The following is a 22157-nucleotide window of genomic DNA, read 5'->3' on the forward strand; positions in this document are numbered from 1 at the left end:
AAAATCCTCTAACCATGTCTTGAAGAAACAACAAAAGTTGAATCTTATGAGATTCCGCAGAACGAAAAAGACTGAGCCAGAACCACGAGACCGTCCAAATAAGGAAACACTGAGAACCTTGAAAAGATTTTTAAAGCTGTCGCTAGACCAGAAGGAAAAGCAACAAATTGGTAATGCTTGTCAAAAAAAAAAAAAAAAAAGAGAATCTCAGAAAATGAAACTAATCTGAATGAAAACAGAAAATGAATATATGCATCTATTGTATCTATTGTGAACAAAAAATGCCATTACTGACCAAAAAGGCAGAATAGACCATATAAACTCCATTCTAAAAGATGGTATACTTTTATGACAATTCAAAAAGATTTTATGTTTTAGAGAGAGAAAAAATACTTCTCACAGACGGTTTTACTCTGAATCCTATTCTGTATCCAAATCTAAGAAGTTTGGACCGAATTGAACCCAACAAATTTATTAAGAAAGTCTTAACCTGCCCCTTACCAGCTAAGCTGGAATAAGAACTGCACCTAAATGCAAATTTGGGGAACTGACTTTTATTTAAAAAATGGCTTAAATTGAATGAAGAAAACTTCCAACAAATATGTTACTTGGGGAAGAATTAGAATTGCGTTCCTTAGTAAGAAAAAAAGCTTAATATTTAGCTTTAGAACTCAATCTTGCAGCCCAGAGTAACAGTTGAGGAATTGAATCCAATTGTGAACCAAATAATTGATTACCTTGGAAAAAAAGAAATATGGAATTTAGAAATCAAATTAGCATTCCAAGATTGAAATCATAAAGTTCTTCTAGCTAAAATAGCTAAAGACATAAATTAAACCTCATTTGCGAAAATATCAAAAAAATGACGACACAAATGAAATTATTAGCATGTTGATCAACTTAACAATGCTAAACAAATCATAATCCGATACTTGTTGCACTAAAGTATCCAACCAGAAAGCTGAAGCAGTTGCAACATCAGCCAAATAAATTACAGGTCTAAGAAAAGTACCTGAAAATAAATAATTTTCCTTAAATAAGATACAAGTTCCCAAGGAAAAAAATAAGTACTATCTGCTATAGGAATAGTAGTATATTAGCAAGAGTAGAGATAGTCCCATTAACTTGGGGGATCTTCCTCAAAACTTAAAACTAACTGCCGGCAAAGGATACAATTAAAAACCTTAAAGAAGGAATAAAAGAAATTCCCGGCCTATTCCATTCCCTAGTATCAGGGACTGGAAAAAAACCTCTGAAGAAACCACAGAAGGTTAATAAGCAGAATTTAAATGTTAGCTAGTCTTAATCAAAAGAACTAGTTACTTCAATATCCAAAATAATCAACACCTTTTCAACAAAAAACGAATGTACTCTATTTAAAAATAAAAAAGTAGATTTGTTAGTGTCAATATCTGATGAAGAATATTCTGAATGAGAAAACACACCATCAGAGAAGGATAATTCAGTATGTTGTTGGTCATTTGAAACTTCATCAACTAAATGAGAAGTTTAAAAAAGACCTAAAATTTTTATTATAAGGCGGGATAGCAGACAAAGCCTTTATACTAGAATCAGAAAAATATTCTTATAAATTCCTAAATATATCTTGTACAAAAAATGACGCCCACATTTTCTGGCGCAAAAAAACGTCTAACACACATGCGTCAAAAAATTACTCAACCATGTGTAAACTTCCGGCGTCAACTATGGCGCCGGAAATGACGAAAATTTGCGTCAAAAAATTTGCGCCAAAAATGACGCAATAAATTGAAGCATTTTCTGCCCCTGCGAGCCTAACAGCCCACAGGGAAAAAAAGTCAATTTGAAAAATTTTGAAGGTAAGAAAAAACAGAATTTATGTTTACCTGATAAATTACTTTCTCCAACGGTGTGTCCGGTCCACGGCGTCATCCTTACTTGTGGGATATTCTCTTCCCCAACAGGAAATGGCAAAGAGCCCAGCAAAGCTGGTCACATGATCCCTCCTAGGCTCCGCCTTCCCCAGTCATTCGACCGACGTAAAGGAGGAATATTTGCATAGGAGAAATCATATGATACCGTGGTGACTGTAGTTAGAGAAATTAAATCATCAGACCTGATTAAAAAACCAGGGCGGGCCGTGGACCGGACACACCGTTGGAGAAAGTAATTTATCAGGTAAACATAAATTCTGTTTTCTCCAACATAGGTGTGTCCGGTCCACGGCGTCATCCTTACTTGTGGGAACCAATACCAAAGCTTTAGGACACGGATGATGGGAGGGAGCAAATCAGGTCACCTAGATGGAAGGCACCACGGCTTGCAAAACCTTTCTCCCAAAAATAGCCTCAGAAGAAGCAAAAGTATCAAATTTGTAAAATTTGGTAAAAGTGTGCAGTGAAGACCAAGTCGCTGCCTTACATATCTGATCAACAGAAGCCTCGTTCTTGAAGGCCCATGTGGAAGCCACAGCCCTAGTGGAATGAGCTGTGATTCTTTCAGGAGGCTGCCGTCCGGCAGTCTCATAAGCCAATCTGATGATGCTTTTAAGCCAAAAAGAGAGAGAGGTAGAAGTTGCTTTTTGACCTCTCCTTTTACCAGAATAAACAACAAACAAGGAAGATGTTTGTCTGAAATCCTTTGTAGCCTCTAAATAGAATTTTAGAGCACGAACTACATCCAAATTGTGCAACAAACGTTCCTTCTTTGAAACTGGATTCGGACACAAAGAAGGCACCACTATCTCCTGGTTAATATTTTTATTAGAAACAACTTTCGGAAGAAAACCAGGTTTAGTACGCAAAACCACCTTATCTGCATGGAACACCAGATAAGGAGGAGAACACTGCAGAGCAGATAACTCTGAAACTCTTCTAGCAGAAGAAATTGCAACCAAAAATAAAACTTTCCAAGATAATAACTTAATATCTACGGAATGTAAGGGTTCAAACGGAACCCCTTGAAGAACTGAAAGAACTAAATTGAGACTCCAAGGAGGAGTCAAAGGTTTGTAAACAGGCTTGATTCTAACCAGAGCCTGAACAAAAGCCTGAACATCTGGCACAGCCGCCAGCTTCTTGTGAAGTAAAACAGATAAAGCAGAAATCTGTCCCTTCAAAGAACTTGCAGATAATCCTTTCTCCAAACCCTCTTGTAGAAAGGATAGAATCTTAGGAATTTTTACCCTGTTCCATGGGAATCCTTTCGATTCGCACCAACAGATATATTTCTTCCATACTTTATGGTAAATTTTCCTAGTTACAGGCTTTCTAGCCTGAATAAGAGTATCAATGACAGAATCTGAGAACCCACGCTTTGATAAAATCAAGCGTTCAATCTCCAAGCAGTCAGTTGGAGTGATGCCAGATTCGGATGTTCGAACGGACCTTGAACAAGAAGGTCCCGTCTCAAAGGTAGCTTCCATGGTGGAGCCGATGACATATTCACCAGGTCTGCATACCAAGTTCTGCGTGGCCACGCAGGAGCTATCAAGATCACCGAAGCCCTCTCTTGATTGATCCTGGCTACCAGCCTGGGAATGAGAGGAAACGGTGGGAACACATAAGCTAGGTTGAAGGTCCAGGGCGCTACTAGTGCATCTACTAGAGTCGCCTTGGGATCCCTGGATCTGGACCCGTAGCAAGGAACCTTGAAGTTCTGACGAGACGCCATCAGATCCATGTCTGGAATGCCCCATAATTGAGTTATTTGGGCAAAGATTTCCGGATGGAGTTCCCACTCCCCCGGATGTAATGTCTGACGGCTTCCCAATTTTCCACTCCTGGGATGTGGATTGCAGACAAGTGGCAGGAGTGAAGCTCCGCCCATTGAATTACTTTGGTCACTTCTTCCATCGCCAGGGAACTCCTTGTTCCCCCCTGATGGTTGATATATGCAACAGTCGTCATGTTGTCTGATTGAAACCTTATGAATTTGGCCTTTGCTAGTTGAGGCCAAGCCTTGAGAGCATTGAATATCGCTCTCAGTTCCAGAATGTTTATCGGGAGAAGAGATTCTTCCCGAGACCATAGACCTGAGCCTTCAGGTGTTTCCAGACCGCGCCCCAGCCCACCAGGCTGGCGTCGGTCGTTACAATGACCCACTCTGGTCTTCTGAAGCTCATCCCTTGGGACAGGTTGTCCAGGGTCAGCCACCAACGGAGTGAATCTCTGGTCCTCTGATCTACTTGGATCGTCGGGGACAAATCTGTATAATCCCCATTCCACTGTCTGAGCATGCACAGTTGTAATGGTCTTAGATGAATTCGCGCAAAAGGAACTATGTCCATTGCCGCAACCATCAAACCTATTACTTCCATGCACTGCGCTATGGAAGGAAGAAGAACAGAATGAAGTACTTGACAAGAGCTTAGAAGTTTTGATTTTCTGACTTCTGTCAGAAAAATCTTCATTTCCAAGGAGTCTATTATTGTTCCCAAGAAGGGAACTCTTGTTGACGGGAATAGAGAACTTTTTTCTACGTTCACTTTCCACCCGTGAGATCTGAGAAAGGCTAGGACAATGTCCGTATGAGCCTTTGCTTGTGGTAGAGACGACGCTTGAATCAGTATGTCGTCCAAGTAGGGTACTACTGCAATGCCCCTTGGCCTTAGCACCGCTAGAAGGGACCCTAGTAGCTTTGTGAAAATTCTTGGAGCAGTGGCTAGTCCGAATGGAAGTGCCACAAACTGGTAATGCTTGTCCAGAAAGGCGAATCTTAGGAACCGATGATGTTCCTTGTGGATAGGAATATGTAGATATGCATCCTTTAAATCCACCGTGGTCATGAATTGACCTTCCTGGATGGTAGGAAGAATTGTCCGAATGGTTTCCATCTTGAACGATGGGACCTTGAGAAATTTGTTTAGGATCTTGAGATCCAAAATTGGCCTGAATGTTACCTCTTTTTTGGGAACTATGAACAGATTGGAGTAAAACCCCATCCCTTGTTCTCCTAATGGAACAGGATGAATCACTCCCATTTTTAACAGGTCTTCTACACAATGTAAGAATGCCTGTCTTTTTATTTGGTCTGAAGACAATTGAGACCTGTGGAACCTTCCCCTTGGGGGTAGTTCCTTGAATTCCAGGAGATAACCTTGAGAAACTATTTCTAGCGCCCAAGGATCCTGAACATCTCTTGCCCAAGCCTGAGCGAAGAGAGAGAGTCTGCCCCCCACCAGATCCGGTCCCGGATCGGGGGCCAGCATCTCATGCTGTCTTGGTAGCGGTAGCGGGCTTCTTGGCCTGCTTACCTTTGTTCCAGCCTTGCATCGGTCTCCAGGCTGGCTTGGTTTGAGAAGAATTACCCTCTTGCTTAGAGGATGTAGAATTCGAGGCTGGTCCGTTTCTGCGAAAGGGACGAAAATTTGTTTTATTTTTAGCCTTAAAAGACCTATCCTGAGGAAGGGCGTGGCCCTTTCCCCCAGTGATGTCTGAAATAATCTCTTTCAAGTCAGGGCCAAACAGCGTTTTCCCCTTGAAAGGGATGTTAAGCAATCTGTTCTTGGAGGACACATCCGCTGACCAAGACTTCAGCCAAAGCGCTCTGCGCGCCACAATAGCAAAACCTGAATTTTTCGCCGCTAATCTAGCTAATTGCAAAGTGGCGTCTAAGGTAAAAGAGTTAGCCAACTTAAGTGCTTGAACTCTGTCCATAACTACTCATAAGAGGATGCTTGATTGAGCGACTTTTCTAGTTCCTCGAACCAGAAACACGCTGCTGTAGTGACAGGAACAATGCATGAAATTGGTTGTAGAAGGTAACCTTGCTGAACAAACATCTTTTTAAGCAAACCCTCTAATTTTTTATCCATAGGATCTTTGAAAGCACAACTATCTTCTATAGGGATAGTGGTGCGTTTGTTTAGAGTAGAAACCGCCCCCTCGACCTTGGGGACTGTCTGCCATAAGTCCTTCCTGGGGTCGACCATAGGAAATAATTTCTTAAATATAGGGGGAGGGACAAAAGGTATGCCGGGCCTTTCCCATTCTTTATTTACAATGTCCGCCACCCGCTTGGGTATAGGAAAAGCTTCGGGGGGCACCGGGACCTCTAGGAACCTGTCCATCTTACATAATTTCTCTGGAATGACCAAATTGTCACAATCATCCAGAGTAGATAACACCTCCTTAAGCAGAGCGCGGAGATGTTCCAATTTAAATTTAAATGTAATAACGTCAGGTTCAGCTTGTTGAGAAATTTTTCCTGAATCTGAAATTTCTCCCTCAGACAAAACCTCCCTAGCCCCTTCAGACTGGTGTAAGGGCATGTCAGAACCATTATCATCAGCGTCCTCATGCTCTTCAGTATCTAAAACAGAGCAGTCGCGCTTTCGCTGATAAGTGGGCATTTTGGCTAAAATGTTTTTAATAGAATTATCCATTACAGCCGTTAATTGTTGCATAGTAAGGAGGATTGGCGCACTAGATTCACTAGGGACCTCCTGAGTGGGCAAGACTGGTGTAGACATAGAAGGAGATGATGCAGTACCATGCTTACTCCCCTCACTTAAGGAATCATTTTGGGCAACATTATTATCAGTGGCATCATTGTCCCTACTTTGTTTGTCACATTCATCACATATATTTAAATGGATAGGAACCTTGGCTTCCGAACATACAGAACATCGTCTATCTGATAGTTCAGACATGTTAATAGGCATAAACTTGATAACAAAGCACAAAAAACGATTTAAAATAAAACCGTTACTGTCTCTTTAAATTTTAAACTGAACACACTTTTTTACTGAATATACGCAAAAGTATGAAGGAAATGTTCAAAATTCACCAAAATTTCACCACAGTGTCATAAAGCCTTAAAAGTATTGCACACCAAATTTGAAAGCTTTAACTCTTAAAATAACGGAACCGGAGCCGTTTTTACATTTAACCCCTATACAGTCCCTGGTATCTGCTTTGCTGAGACCCAACCAAGCCCAGAGGGGAATACGATACCAAATGATGCCTTCAATAAGCTTTTTCAGTGGATCTGAGCTCCTCACACATGCATCTGCATCCCTTGCTTCTCAAAAACAACTGCGCATTAGTGGCGCGAAAATGAGGCTCTGCCTATGACTAGAAAAGGCCCCCAGTGAAAAAGGTGTCCAATACAGTGCCTGCCGTTTTTTTAAAAAAATTCCCAAGATTAAAATAACTCTCCAAAGTTATAAACCATTAAATATGCTTATAAAGTAATCGTTTTGGCCCAGAAAAATGTCTACCAGTCTTTAAAGCCCTTGTGAAGCCCTTTTATTCTTATATTGAAAATTAAGAAAATGGCTTACCGGATCCCATAGGGAAAATGACAGCTTCCAGCATTACCAAGTCTTGTTAGAAATGTGTCATACCTCAAGCAGCCAAAGTCTGCTCACTGTTTCCCCCAACTGAAGTTAATTCCTCTCAACAGTCCTGTGTGGAAACAGCCATCGATTTTAGTAACGGTTGCTAAAATCATTTTCCTCTTACAAACAGAAATCTTCATCTCTTTTCTGTTTCAGAGTAAATAGTACATACCAGCACTATTTTAAAATAACAAACTCTTGATAGAAGAATAAAAACTACATTTAAACACCAAAAAACTCTGAGCCATCTCCGTGGAGATGTTGCCTGTGCAACGGCAAAGAGAATGACTGGGGAAGGCGGAGCCTAGGAGGGATCATGTGACCAGCTTTGCTGGGCTCTTTGCCATTTCCTGTTGGGGAAGAGAATATCCCACAAGTAAGGATGACGCCGTGGACCGGACACACCTATGTTGGAGAAAATATTTATTCATATGCATTTCCCAAAATAATGAAACTGACAGTCTGAAAGAAGGAATACTGATTAACCTGAATCATGGTAAAACAGAATTTATGTTTACCTGATAAATTACTTTCTCCAACGGTGTGTCCGGTCCACGGCGTCATCCTTACTTGTGGGATATTCTCTTCCCCAACAGGAAATGGCAAAGAGCCCAGCAAAGCTGGTCACATGATCCCTCCTAGGCTCCGCCTACCCCAGTCATTCGACCGACGTTAAGGAGGAATATTTGCATAGGAGAAACCATATGGTACCGTGGTGACTGTAGTTAAAGAAAATAAATTATCAGACCTGATTAAAAAACCAGGGCGGGCCGTGGACCGGACACACCGTTGGAGAAAGTAATTTATCAGGTAAACATAAATTCTGTTTTCTCCAACATAGGTGTGTCCGGTCCACGGCGTCATCCTTACTTGTGGGAACCAATACCAAAGCTTTAGGACACGGATGAAGGGAGGGAGCAAATCAGGTCACCTAAATGGAAGGCACCACGGCTTGCAAAACCTTTCTCCCAAAAATAGCCTCAGAAGAAGCAAAAGTATCAAACTTGTAAAATTTGGTAAAAGTGTGCAGTGAAGACCAAGTCGCTGCCCTACATATCTGATCAACAGAAGCCTCGTTCTTGAAGGCCCATGTGGAAGCCACAGCCCTAGTGGAATGAGCTGTGATTCTTTCGGGAGGCTGCCGTCCGGCAGTCTCGTAAGCCAATCTGATGATGCTTTTAATCCAAAAAGAGAGAGAGGTAGAAGTTGCTTTTTGACCTCTCCTTTTACCTGAATAAACAACAAACAAGGAAGATGTTTGTCTAAAATCCTTTGTAGCATCTAAATAGAATTTTAGAGCGCGAACAACATCCAAATTGTGCAACAAACGTTCCTTCTTTGAAACTGGTTTCGGACACAGAGAAGGTACGATAATCTCCTGGTTAATGTTTTTGTTAGAAACAACTTTTGGAAGAAAACCAGGTTTAGTACGTAAAACCACCTTATCTGCATGGAACACCAGATAAGGAGGAGAACACTGCAGAGCAGATAATTCTGAAACTCTTCTAGCAGAAGAAATTGCAACTAAAAACAAAACTTTCCAAGATAATAACTTAATATCAACGGAATGTAAGGGTTCAAACGGAACCCCCTGAAGAACTGAAAGAACTAAATTGAGACTCCAAGGAGGAGTCAAAGGTTTGTAAACAGGCTTGATTCTAACCAGAGCCTGAACAAAGGCTTGAACATCTGGCACAGCTGCCAGCTTTTTGTGAAGTAACACCGACAAGGCAGAAATCTGTCCCTTCAGGGAACTTGCAGATAATCCTTTTTCCAATCCTTCTTGAAGGAAGGATAGAATCCTAGGAATCTTAACCTTGTCCCAAGGGAATCCTTTAGATTCACACCAACAGATATATTTTTTCCAAATTTTGTGGTAAATCTTTCTAGTTACAGGCTTTCTGGCCTGAACAAGAGTATCGATAACAGAATCTGAGAATCCTCGCTTCGATAAGATCAAGCGTTCAATCTCCAAGCAGTCAGCTGGAGTGAAACCAGATTCGGATGTTCGAACGGACCCTGAACAAGAAGGTCTCGTCTCAAAGGTAGCTTCCAAGGTGGAGCCGATGACATATTCACCAGATCTGCATACCAAGTCCTGCGTGGCCACGCAGGAGCTATCAAGATCACCGACGCCCTCTCCTGATTGATCCTGGCTACCAGCCTGGGGATGAGAGGAAATGGCGGGAACACATAAGCTAGTTTGAAGGTCCAAGGTGCTACTAGTGCATCCACTAGAGCCGCCTTGGGATCCCTGGATCTGGCCCCGTAGCAAGGAACTTTGAAGTTCTGACGAGAGGCCATCAGATCCATGTCTGGAATGCCCCACAGGTGAGTGACTTGGGCAAAGATTTCCGGATGGAGTTCCCACTCCCCCGGATGCAATGTCTGACGACTCAGAAAATCCGCTTCCCAATTTTCCACTCCTGGGATGTGGATAGCAGACAGGTGGCAGGAGTGAGACTCCGCCCATAGAATGATTTTGGTCACTTCTTCCATCGCTAGGGAACTCCTTGTTCCCCCCTGATGGTTGATGTACGCCACAGTTGTCATGTTGTCTGATTGAAACCGTATGAACTTGGTCCTCGCTAGCTGAGGCCAAGCCTTGAGAGCATTGAATATCGCTCTCAGTTCCAGAATATTTATCGGTAGAAGAGATTCTTCCCGAGACCAAAGACCCTGAGCTTTCAGGGATCCCCAGACCGCGCCCCAGCCCATCAGACTGGCGTCGGTCGTGACAATGACCCACTCTGGTCTGCGGAATGTCATCCCTTGTGACAGGTTGTCCAGGGACAGCCACCAACGGAGTGAGTCTCTGGTCCTCTGATTTACTTGTATCTTCGGAGACAAGTCTGTATAGTCCCCATTCCACTGACTGAGCATGCACAGTTGTAATGGTCTTAGATGAATGCGCGCAAAAGGAACTATGTCCATTGCCGCTACCATCAACCCGATCACTTCCATGCACTGAGCTATGGAAGGAAGAGGAACGGAATGAAGTATCCGACAAGAGTCCAGAAGTTTTGTTTTTCTGACCTCTGTCAGAAAAATCCTCATTTCTAAGGAGTCTATAATTGTTCCCAAGAAGGGAACCCTTGTTGACGGGGATAGAGAACTCTTTTCCACGTTCACTTTCCATCCGTGAGATCTGAGAAAGGCCAGGACGATGTCCGTGTGAGCCTTTGCTTGAGGAAGGGACGACGCTTGAATCAGAATGTCGTCCAAGTAAGGTACTACCGCAACGCCCCTTGGTCGTAGCACAGCTAGAAGGGACCCTAGTACCTTTGTGAAAATCCTTGGAGCAGTGGCTAATCCGAAAGGAAGCGCTACGAACTGGTAATGTTTGTCCAGGAATGCGAACCTTAGGAACCGATGATGTTCCTTGTGGATAGGAATATGTAGATACGCATCCTTTAAATCCACCGTGGTCATGAATTGACCTTCCTGGATGGAAGGAAGAATAGTTCGAATGGTTTCCATCTTGAACGATGGAACCTTGAGAAACTTGTTTAAGATCTTGAGATCTAAGATCGGTCTGAACGTTCCCTCTTTTTTGGGAACTATGAACAGATTGGAGTAGAACCCCATCCCTTGTTCTCTTAATGGAACAGGATGAATCACTCCCATTTTTAACAGGTCTTCTACACAATGTAAGAACGCCTGTCTTTTTATGTGGTCTGAAGACAACTGAGACCTGTGGAACCTCCCCCTTGGGGGAAGTCCCTTGAATTCCAGAAGATAACCTTGGGAGACTATTTCTAGCGCCCAAGGATCCAGAACATCTCTTGCCCAAGCCTGAGCGAAGAGAGAGAGTCTGCCCCCCACCAGATCCGGTCCCGGATCGGGGGCCAACATTTCATGCTGTCTTGGTAGCAGTGGCAGGTTTCTTGGCCTGCTTTCCCTTGTTCCAGCCTTGCATTGGTCTCCAAGCTGGCTTGGCTTGAGAAGTATTACCCTCTTGCTTAGAGGACGTAGCACTTTGGGCTGGTCCGTTTTTACGAAAGGGACGAAAATTAGGTCTATTTTTTGCCTTGAAAGGCCGATCCTGAGGAAGGGCGTGGCCCTTACCCCCAGTGATATCAGAGATAATCTCTTTCAAGTCAGGGCCAAACAGCGTTTTCCCCTTGAAAGGAATGTTTAGTAGCTTGTTCTTGGAAGACGCATCAGCCGACCAAGATTTCAACCAAAGCGCTCTGCGCGCCACAATAGCAAACCCAGAATTCTTAGCCGCTAACCTAGCCAATTGCAAAGTGGCGTCTAGGGTGAAAGAATTAGCCAATTTGAGAGCATTGATTCTGTCCATAATCTCCTCATAAGGAGGAGAATCACTATCGAGCGTCTTTATCAGCTCATCGAACCAGAAACATGCGGCTGTAGCGACAGGGACAATGCATGAAATTGGTTGTAGAAGGTAACCCTGCTGAACAAACATCTTTTTAAGCAAACCTTCTAATTTTTTATCCATAGGATCTTTGAAAGCACAACTATCCTCTATGGGTATAGTGGTGCGTTTGTTTAAAGTGGAAACCGCTCCCTCGACCTTGGGGACTGTCTGCCATAAGTCCTTTCTGGGGTCGACCATAGGAAACAATTTTTTAAATATGGGGGGAGGGACGAAAGGAATACCGGGCCTTTCCCATTCTTTATTAACAATGTCCGCCACCCGCTTGGGTATAGGAAAAGCTTCTGGGAGCCCCGGCACCTCTAGGAACTTGTCCATTTTACATAGTTTCTCTGGGATGACCAACTTTTCACAATCATCCAGAGTGGATAATACCTCCTTAAGCAGAATGCGGAGATGTTCCAACTTAAATTTAAATGCAATCACATCAGGTTCAGCCTGTTGAGAAATGTTCCCTGAATCAGTAATTTCTCCCTCAGACAAAACCTCCCTGGCCCCATCAGACTGGGTTAGGGGCCCTTCAGAGATATTAATATCAGCGTCGTCATGCTCTTCAGTATCTAAAACAGAGCAGCCACGCTTACGCTGACAAGGGTTCATTTTGGCTAAAATGTTTTTGACAGAATTATCCATTACAGCCGTTAATTGTTGCATAGTAAGGAGTATTGGCGCGCTAGATGTACTAGGGGCCTCCTGAGTGGGCAAGACTCGTGTAGACGAAGGAGGGAATGATGCAGTACCATGCTTACTCCCCTCACTTGAGGAATCATCTTGGGCATCATTGTCATTATCACATAAATCACATTTATTTAAATGAATAGGAATTCTGGCTTCCCCACATTCAGAACACAGTCTATCTGGTAGTTCAGACATGTTAAACAGGCATAAACTTGATAACAAAGTACAAAAACGTTTTAAAATAAAACCGTTACTGTCACTTTAAATTTTAAACTGAACACACTTTATTACTGCAATTGCGAAAAAACATGAAGGAATTGTTCAAAATTCACCAAATTTTCACCACAGTGTCTTAAAGCCTTAAAAGTATTGCACACCAAATTTGGAAGCTTTAACCCTTAAAATAACGGAACCGGAGCCGTTTTAAACTTTAACCCCTTTACAGTCCCTGGTATCTGCTTTGCTGAGACCCAACCAAGCCCAAAGGGGAATACGATACCAAATGACGCCTTCAGAAAGTCTTTTCTAAGTATCAGAGCTCCTCTCACATGCGACTGCATGCCATGCCTCTCAAAAACAAGTGCGCCACACCGGCGCGAAAATGAGGCTCTGCTTAAGCTTTGGGAAAGCCCCTAAGAAATAAGGTGTCTAATACAGTGCCTGCCGATATTATTATATCAAAATACCCAGATAAAATGATTCCTCAAGGCTAAATATATGTTAATAATGAATCGATTTAGCCCAGAAACAGTCTACAGTCTTAATAAGCCCTTGTGAAGCCCTTATTTATGATCGTAATAAACATGGCTTACCGGATCCCATAGGGAAAATGACAGCTTCCAGCATTACATCGTCTTGTTAGAATGTGTCATACCTCAAGCAGCAAGAGACTGCACACTGTTCCCCCAACTGAAGTTAATTGCTCTCAACAGTCCTGTGTGGAACAGCCATGGATTTTAGTTACGGTTGCTAAAATCATTTTCCTCATACAAACAGAAATCTTCATCTCTTTTCTGTTTCTGAGTAAATAGTACATACCAGCACTATTTCAAAATAACAAACTCTTGATTGAATAATAAAAACTACAGTTAAACACTAAAAAAACTCTAAGCCATCTCCGTGGAGATGTTGCCTGTACAACGGCAAAGAGAATGACTGGGGTAGGCGGAGCCTAGGAGGGATCATGTGACCAGCTTTGCTGGGCTCTTTGCCATTTCCTGTTGGGGAAGAGAATATCCCACAAGTAAGGATGACGCCGTGGACCGGACACACCTATGTTGGAGAAATATAAGTTTAAAACATATATTTAGAACTTTACATATAAAGTGCCCAACCATAGCTTTGAGTGTCATAAATAGAAATAAGATTTACTTACCCCAAGACACAAACCAGTACTCAAACGAGAATCAGTAGAGGTAATGGTATATAAGAGTATATCGTCGATCTGAAAAGGGAGGTAGGAGAAGAAATCTCTACGACCGATAACAGAGAACCTATGAAATAGATCCCCTAGAGGAAGACCATTGTATTCAAATAGACAATACTCTCTTCACATCCCTCTGACATTCACTGCACTCTGAGAGGAAAACCGGACTTCAGCCTGCTGCGAAGCGCATATCAACGTAGAATCTAGCACAAACTTACTTCACCACCTCCATGGGAGGCAAAGTTTGTAAAACTGAATTGTGGGTGTGGTGAGGGGTGTATTTATAGGCATTTTTAAGGTTGGGAAACTTTGCCCCTCCTGGAAGGAATATATATCCCATACGTCACTAGCTCATGGACTCTTGCTAATAACATGAAAGAAATAGGCCCCGCCCATCTCACTCGATGTTTCCTCAGCCTTAAAGAACCGCACCAGAGCGGTTATAACTAGCCATGTGGGTCCTAAGACCCGAAAATTAAGCCATGTGTGTCCTATAAAGTTGCACAAAAACTTTTTTTGCCCACAAAAACGTTAAGCACTGCTCACAAACATTTGATTCAGTATCAACCATATTAGAAACTGGCTCCATATGCAAGCTAAGTAATGCCCTTCTTTTAGCTCTAGGATTACTGCTTACCCTTACCCTCCTGGGTATAATGTCAGCCTTTCTGAAATACACAGTCTCTCCAGAAAAATATGACTGAACATACCTCATTGCTGCATAGCATGAAACCGTTCCTCACACTGAAGTTTCCTGTACTCCTCAGCCTCTGTGGAAACAGCAATGGATCTTAGTTACAAATGCTAAGATCATCATCCTCCAGGCAGCAGTCTTCATCCATCTACTGCCTGAGAGTAAATAGTACACACCGGTACCATTTAAAATAAAATCTTGCTTGAAGAAATTAAAAACTAATATTTTATCACCTCTTTCACTTTATCCTTCCTAGTACTTAGAGTAGTCAAAGAGAATGACTGGGGGGTGGAGCTAAGGGAGGAGCTATGTAGACAGCTCTGCTATGGTGCTCTTTGCCACTTCCTGTAGGGAAGGATAATATCCCACAAGTAAAGGATGAATCCGTGGACTCGTCTTACCTTTATAGAAGAAATTAACTAAGTACAGTAGGGGGTAACTGGGAGTATGGGGTGGAGCAAAACTCTGGAATGTAGGGGTGTTTACCTGCCCCTGGTGGAGAGGAAATATAAGAAAAAGATATATGAAAGATACTCTTTATGAAGCGTATAAAGGAATAGTTGTGAGGAAGAATGGTTAATATGTTTAAAGACACAGAAATTGTGAATGTGTAGTGTATTGGAAGGTTAGAAAGGGGGACGGTATGCATGTGTCACTGTGTTTGGTCTGCATACTATATAACTAGCGCAGTGTGCCCCTGCTTATGAGGCATTTGTCTGAAATCCTAAATCTAAGATCAATTAAAATAAACTGCTTTAAAGCCCGCCCCCCCAAAAAATAACCCAACCTACAGCTAACCACATCTCCAACCACCACCAACTGCTGTGTCTATTTTGACTGAGTGGAAAACAAGAGGAGGCCGTGTGTTTTCCACCAACGTTAATTTGCCACATTTCTTTTGAAAACATTAAAGATGTTACCACCTGATAAGTATTTTACAAACGTTACATACATTTACATAAATATTTAATCTTGCAGCAATACAAAAGCTGAAAGTAATTTACACCAGTAAGATATTTGAATGCTTTATAACTTAAAAACTGACGGCTAGATTTAGAGTTTGGCGGCCAAAGGGGTGCGTTAGCTACGCGTGCTTTTTTTCTCCCGCACCTTTTAAATACCGCTGGTATTTAGAGTTCACAGAATGGCTGGGTTTTCAGTGCGTTAGGCTCCAAAAAGGGAGCGTAGAGCATAATTTAACGCCACTGCAACTCTAGATACCAGCGGTGCTTACGGACGCGGCCAGCTTCAAAAACGTGCTCGTGCACGATATCCCCATTGAAAACAATGGGGCAGTTTGAGCTGAAAAAAACCCTGCAAAAAAGCAGCGTTCAGCTCTTAACGCAGCCCCATTGTTTTCTATGGGGAAACACTTCCTACGTCTGCACCTAACACTCTAACATGTACCCCGAGTCTAAACACCCCTAACCTTACACTTACACTATCGCTGACACCTGCATATTATTATTAAGACTTCCACAAATATGATAGCGTTCTTGCAGAAATAATGAGCAGGGAGAGAAGAGGTATATGGTATAAAACTTTGGTTTATTTCTTCATTTTAAAAGCGTATTATAGAGCACAGCAGATCAAGGATTACAGCTGACGCGTTTCCCGCCTCTACGGCAGTTCATCAGAGCTGTTATGCAAGTGTACTATGCAGCTGTTATATTGTCATGGGGGAGTGTGGGTGTGACCAATCACAATACTTTCTTGTTCCACACCTCAGTTTAACTCTACACATACCCCGGGTGCCAAACTATTTTCATCTCTTGTTAAAGCACTATCATGAATACATACTAGCTGCATGTTCACTCGCTAAAAACAAAAATAAAAATATTACCAGTTATATCAAATCTTGGAATTGGGAAAGATTTTTTGCAAATTACTAAACGTTTGTCAACGTGTATTAATTTTACACACCTATTTCACAAATATGTGGTAGGGCTAATATGTAATAAATCACACTATTTTAACATACAATGTCAAGTGTACTGTGTATAAGTCAAATGCAAATATTCTATTAACATTGTTATGTTCAAGTGCTGGATTACACTTAGATCTCTATCACAAATGCATACATGCTAACTTCAGTTTCAATTACTATGTATTTGTTTACAGTCCGTACTCCTGGAGATGAGCTAAGGAAAGGGTAAGCCTCTAGTACCTATTTATCTATTAATGAACTTGTGACTGATATTACTTCAATTTCTACTTTCACCCTGTATATGTGAACCCGCGATTGTGGGGCTCTAATGAGAGTGATATTTTCAAAGGGAAAAGTGCAAGTAGGAAACTGTGTGTTACCGCATATGTGGAGCTCGAAACAGAGTGATACACACTGGATAATTTTACTTTATACATATAACGCTATGAATGTATAACATATCTGAAAATTGTGCATATTATTATTAACCCCTAATCTGCCGCTCCCTACACCGCCGCAACATACATTATAGTTATGTACCCCTAATCTGCTGCCCCTAACACCGCCAACCCCTATATTATATTTATTAACCCCTAATCTGCCCCCCACAACGTCGCCGCCAGCTACCTACAATAATTAACCCCTAATCTGCCGATCGAAGCTCACCGCTACTATAATAAATGTATTAACCCCTAAAGCTAAGTCTAACCCTAACACTAACACCCCCCTAAGTTAAATATAATTTTTATCTAACGAAATAAATTAACTCTTATTAAATAAATTATTCCTATTTAAATCTAAATACTTACCTGTAAAATAAACCCTAATATAGCTACAATATAAATTATAATTATATTGTAGCTATTTTAGGATTAATATTTATTTTACAGGCAACTTTTTATTTATTTTAACCAGGTACAATAGCTATTAAATAGTTAAGAACTATTTAATAGCTACCTAGTTAAAATAATTACAAAATTACCTGTAAAATAAATCCTAACCTAAGTTACAATTAAACCTAACACTACACTAGCAATAAATAAATTAAATAAACTACCTACAATTATCTACAATTAAACCTAACACTACACTATCAATAAATAAATTAAATACAATTCCTACAAATAAATACAATTAAATAAACTAACTAAAGTACAAAAAATAAAAAAGAACTAAGTTACAAAAAATAAAAAAATATTTACAAACATTAGAAAAAAATTACAACAATTTTAAACTAATTACACCTACTCTAAGCCCCCTAATAAAATAACAAAGACCCCCAAAATAAAATAATGCCCTACCCTATTCTAAATTACAAAAGTTCAAAGCTCTTTTACCTTACCAGCCCAATACCCCCCCCAACATTACAACCCACCACCCACATACCCCTAATCTAACCCAAACCCCCCTTAAATAAACCTAACACTAAGCCCCTGAAGATCTTCCTACCTTGTCTTCACCATGCCAGGTATCACCGATCGTTCCAGGCTCCGAAATCTTCATCCAAGCCCAAGCGGGGGCTAGACATCCATCATCCGGCTGAAGTCTTCTATCAAGCGACGGCTGAAGAAGTCCAGAAGAGGCTCCAAAGTCTTCATCCTATCCGGGAAGAAGAGTAGATCCGGACCGGCAACCATCTTCTTCCAAGCGGCATCTTCTATCTTCATCCGATGACGACCGGCTCCATCTTGAAGACCTCCAGCGCGGACCAATCTTCTTCTTCCGACGACTTCCCGACGAATGACGGTTCCTTTAAGGGACGTCATCCAAGATGGCGTCCCTCGAATTCCGATTGGCTGATAGGATTCTATCAGTCAATCGGAATTAAGGTAGAAAAATTCTGATTGGCTGATGGAATCAGCCAATCAGAATCAAGTTCAATCTGATTGGCTGATTCAATCAGCCATTCAGATTGAGCTCGCATTCTATTGGCTGTTCCGATCAGCCAATAGAATGCGAGCTCAATTGTTGTAATTTTTTTCTAATGTTTGTAAATATTTTTTTATTTTTTGTAACTTAGTTCTTTTTTATTTTTTGTACTTTAGTTAGTTTATTTAATTGTATTTATTTGTAGGAATTGTATTTAATTTATTTACTGATAGTGTAGTGTTAGGTTTAATTGTAGATAATTGTAGGTAGTTTATTTAATTTATTTATTGATAGTGTAGTGTTAGGTTTAATTGTAACTTAGGTTAGGATTTATTTTACAGGTAATTTTGTAATTATTTTAACTAGGTAGCTATTAAATAGTTATTAACTATTTAATAGCTATTGTACCTGGTTAAAATAATTACAAAGTTGCCTGTAAAATAAATATTAATCCTAAAATAGCTAAGATATAATTATAATTTATATTGTAGCTATATTAGGATTTATTTTACAGGTATTTAGATTTAAATAGGAATAATTTATTTAATAAGACTTAATTTATTTCGTTAGATAAAAATTATATTTAACTTAGGGGGGTGTTAGTGTTAGACTTAGCTTTAGGGGTTAATCCATTTATTAGAGTAGCGGTGAGCTCCGGTCAGCAGATTAGGGGTTAATACGTGAAGTTAGCTGTCGGCGATGTTAGGGAGGGCAGATTAGGGGTTAATACTATTTATTATAGGGTTATTGAGGCGGGAGTCAGGCGGATTAGGGGTTAATACATTTATTATACTAGCGGTGAGCTCCGGTCAGCAGATTAGGGGTTAATTATTGTAGGTAGCTGGCGGCGACGTTGTGGGGGGCAGATTAGGGGTTAATAAATATAATATAGGGGTCGGCGGTGTTAGGGGCAGCAGATTAGGGGTACATAGGGATAACGTAGTTGGCGGCGGTGTACGGAGCGGAAGATTATGGGTTAAAAAATTTAAATATAGTGGCGGCGATGTGGGGGGACCTCGGTTTAGGGGTACATAGGTAGTTTATGTGTGTTAGTGTACTTTAGAGCACAGTAGTTAAGAGCTTTATAAACCGGTGTTAGCCCAGAAAGCTCTTAACTACTGACTTTTTTCTGCGGCTGGAGTTTTGTCGTTAGATTTCTAACGCTCACTTCAGCCACGACTATAAATACCAGCGTTAGAAAGATCCCATTGAAAAGATAGGATACGCAATTGACGTAAGGGGATCTGCGGTATGGAAAAGTCGCGGCTGGAAAGCGAGCGTTAGATCCTTTAATGACTGGCTCCAAATACCAGAGGGCGACAAAAACCAGCGTTAGGAGCCTCTAACGCTGGTTTTGACGGCTACCGCCCAACTCTAAATCTAGGCCATAGGTTGTGTTAACATTGTTAATTAACAGTTAAAAAGTAATATTTAAGCTTACCGAAGGATGTAAAGGTACTTCTTCAGGAACCTAAAAATACAATACAATATAATGGGTTATTATTAAAAAAAAGTTCACTATCAAATCAAACAAAATGTTGCCTTGTTTTGAGAAAAAATTAATATCTAGATATCTATCTATATACATATTTTTTGTGTTTTAAAAGTATTTCAAGATGTAATTTTATTAGAAAAAACCCCCCAAATGTATACTTACTTGATAAATTATTTTCTTTCTTGGTAGTTAGAGTCTACAAAGTCCATTCTTTACATGTGGGAATACAACCCCTGGCCACCAGGAGCAAGCAAAGACACCCCAAGCAAAGCACTTAATTATCCCTCCTACTTCCCTTCCCCTCCCAGTAGTTCATCATGAAGGCTAGGGAGTTCAAGAGAGATAACAAGGGTGAAGAGATGCAACTAGTATTTATGCCACACAAAATTGAGGGCGGGTTAGTGGACTCTCACTACTAACAAACAAAGAAAATAATCTATCAGGTAAGAATACATTTTGTTTCCTTTCTAATGGTAGTGGGATTCCAAGAATTCAAATTCCCAATTACATGTGGGAATCTATACCCAAGCAGTAGAGTCCACAAAGAATTTAGGGCAAGTCAGTTACCTAGATACTAGGCACTACCGCTTGAAGATCCTTTCTCCCAAAAGATGCTTCCGCCAAGGCAAAAACATTGAATTGGTAACATTTTGAGAATGTATGAAGAGATGACCAGGTAGCAGCTGGTTCAACTAAAGCCTTATTCTTTAAATGCCCAGGAAGTGGACACTAAACAAGTGGAGTGGGCAGTGATGCGTAGAGGAGGCTGATTACCTGCCTCTAAATAAGCCATACGGATAGTAATCCTAAACCAAAAGGATAAAGAAATGGCAGAAGCTTTCTGAACCTTGCGCTTACCAGAAAACAACACAAATAAACTGGAAGACTGGCAAAAGTCCTTGGTAGCGTGAAGATAAAACTTAAGAGCCATAACCACATCCAAGTTGTGCAACAGTCTTTCCTTGGATGACATAGGATTAGGACACAAGGATGGTACATCAATTTCCTGATTAATATTGTCTGTCAACACTACCTTAGGAAGAAAACCTAATCTAGTTCTCAACACAGCCTTATCCCGATGAAATAGCAGGTAAGTGGCATCAGACAAGAGCTGATAACTTAAACTCTACAGGCTGAGGAAACAGCCAACCGAAACAGAACCCTTCAAGAAAAAGAAATGGAAAATAACGAGGAATCTTACATCGATATCAAGAGAGACCACGAACATTGCACCAATATAAGTAGACCTTCAATTTCCTTATAATAAATGTGCCTGGTAAAAGGCTTACGAGACTGAACAAGAGTATCAATCACTGAGTTGGAGAAACCTTGACGTGCTAAAATCTGGCGTTCAATTTCCACGCAGTTAGGCTCAGAGAATCTAGATTGTGAGCTCCCTCGCACAAAGTCATGAGATCTATCTCCGGAGCCCACCACTGCTGGGTGATCTTAGTGAGTAAAGGGTCTATTGATTTTGGTGATCTGCTTCCAAATTCTCCACTCCTGGGATGTGAATTGCTGAGATTAGACAATAGTGACTCTCCGCTTGAGAGAGTATACGAGACATCTCTCTCATTGCTAGGGAACTGTGTGTCCCCCTAATGGATGACACATGCCATGGCCATGACATTGTTGGATTGAAATTGAATAGATGGAACTCAATTGAGGCCAAGCTAGTAGGGCATTAAAAATTGCTCTGTGTTCCAGAATATTTATGGGCAGGGACACCTCATGAGGGGACCATACACCCTGAGCTCCCAGTGATCTCCAAACGGAAAGACTTGCATCTGTAGTTAAAATTTTCCAGGAGGGACAAAGGAAACTCATCCTCCGCCGAATAGGTTCGGGGGATAGCCACCCAACCAAAGAGTCCTTGGTGGTCTGATCTATCCGAATGACCAAAGTCAATACGATGGATATCCGTTCAACTGACAAAGCATGCACAATTGTAGGGGACATAAGTGAAAGCGAGCCATCAGGATTGCATCCAAAGCCGCCGCCATGAGCTCCGCTACCTCCATATGCTCACATCGAAGGACAGGGGGTAGATCAAAGACATTGACAAGCTGACTGGAGCTTGATCGTGCGTTCTGTGAGAAATTTCTTCATTACCATGGAGTCTATGATCACTCCAAGGAAACTCCCTTAGAGGAGCATCATACAAAATATGCTTTCTAAATTTTGTGGTAAATACTTTGAGTCACAGGTTTCCAAGCATAGTATTGGTTACAGAGTCTGAAAATCCTCTATGTCTCAAAACCAGGCGTTCAACCTCCACGTCTTCAAACTTAGAGATTTGAGATCCTGATGGAAAAAGAGAACCTTGTGATAAAAAGTCTTGTCTC

The 22157-nt window shown here is 41.2% G+C and overlaps 1 protein-coding gene across 11 annotated transcripts in view; it reads right to left on the reverse strand.

The window, feature by feature from the left end:
* Window positions 1-22157, reverse strand: part of LOC128660491 (NKAP family protein CG6066) — a 739752-nt gene that overhangs the window by 286410 nt on the left and 431185 nt on the right. For all 11 annotated transcript variants that reach the window (XM_053714374.1, XM_053714373.1, XM_053714371.1 and 8 more), the window contains one exon: window positions 19759-19788. In XM_053714374.1, coding sequence (XP_053570349.1) covers window positions 19759-19788 — 30 coding nt within the window. The remainder of the gene's footprint in view (window positions 1-19758; window positions 19789-22157) is intronic.

Source organism: Bombina bombina, chromosome 5, assembly GCF_027579735.1.
Source record: "Bombina bombina isolate aBomBom1 chromosome 5, aBomBom1.pri, whole genome shotgun sequence".
NCBI lineage: Eukaryota > Metazoa > Chordata > Amphibia > Anura > Bombinatoridae > Bombina > Bombina bombina.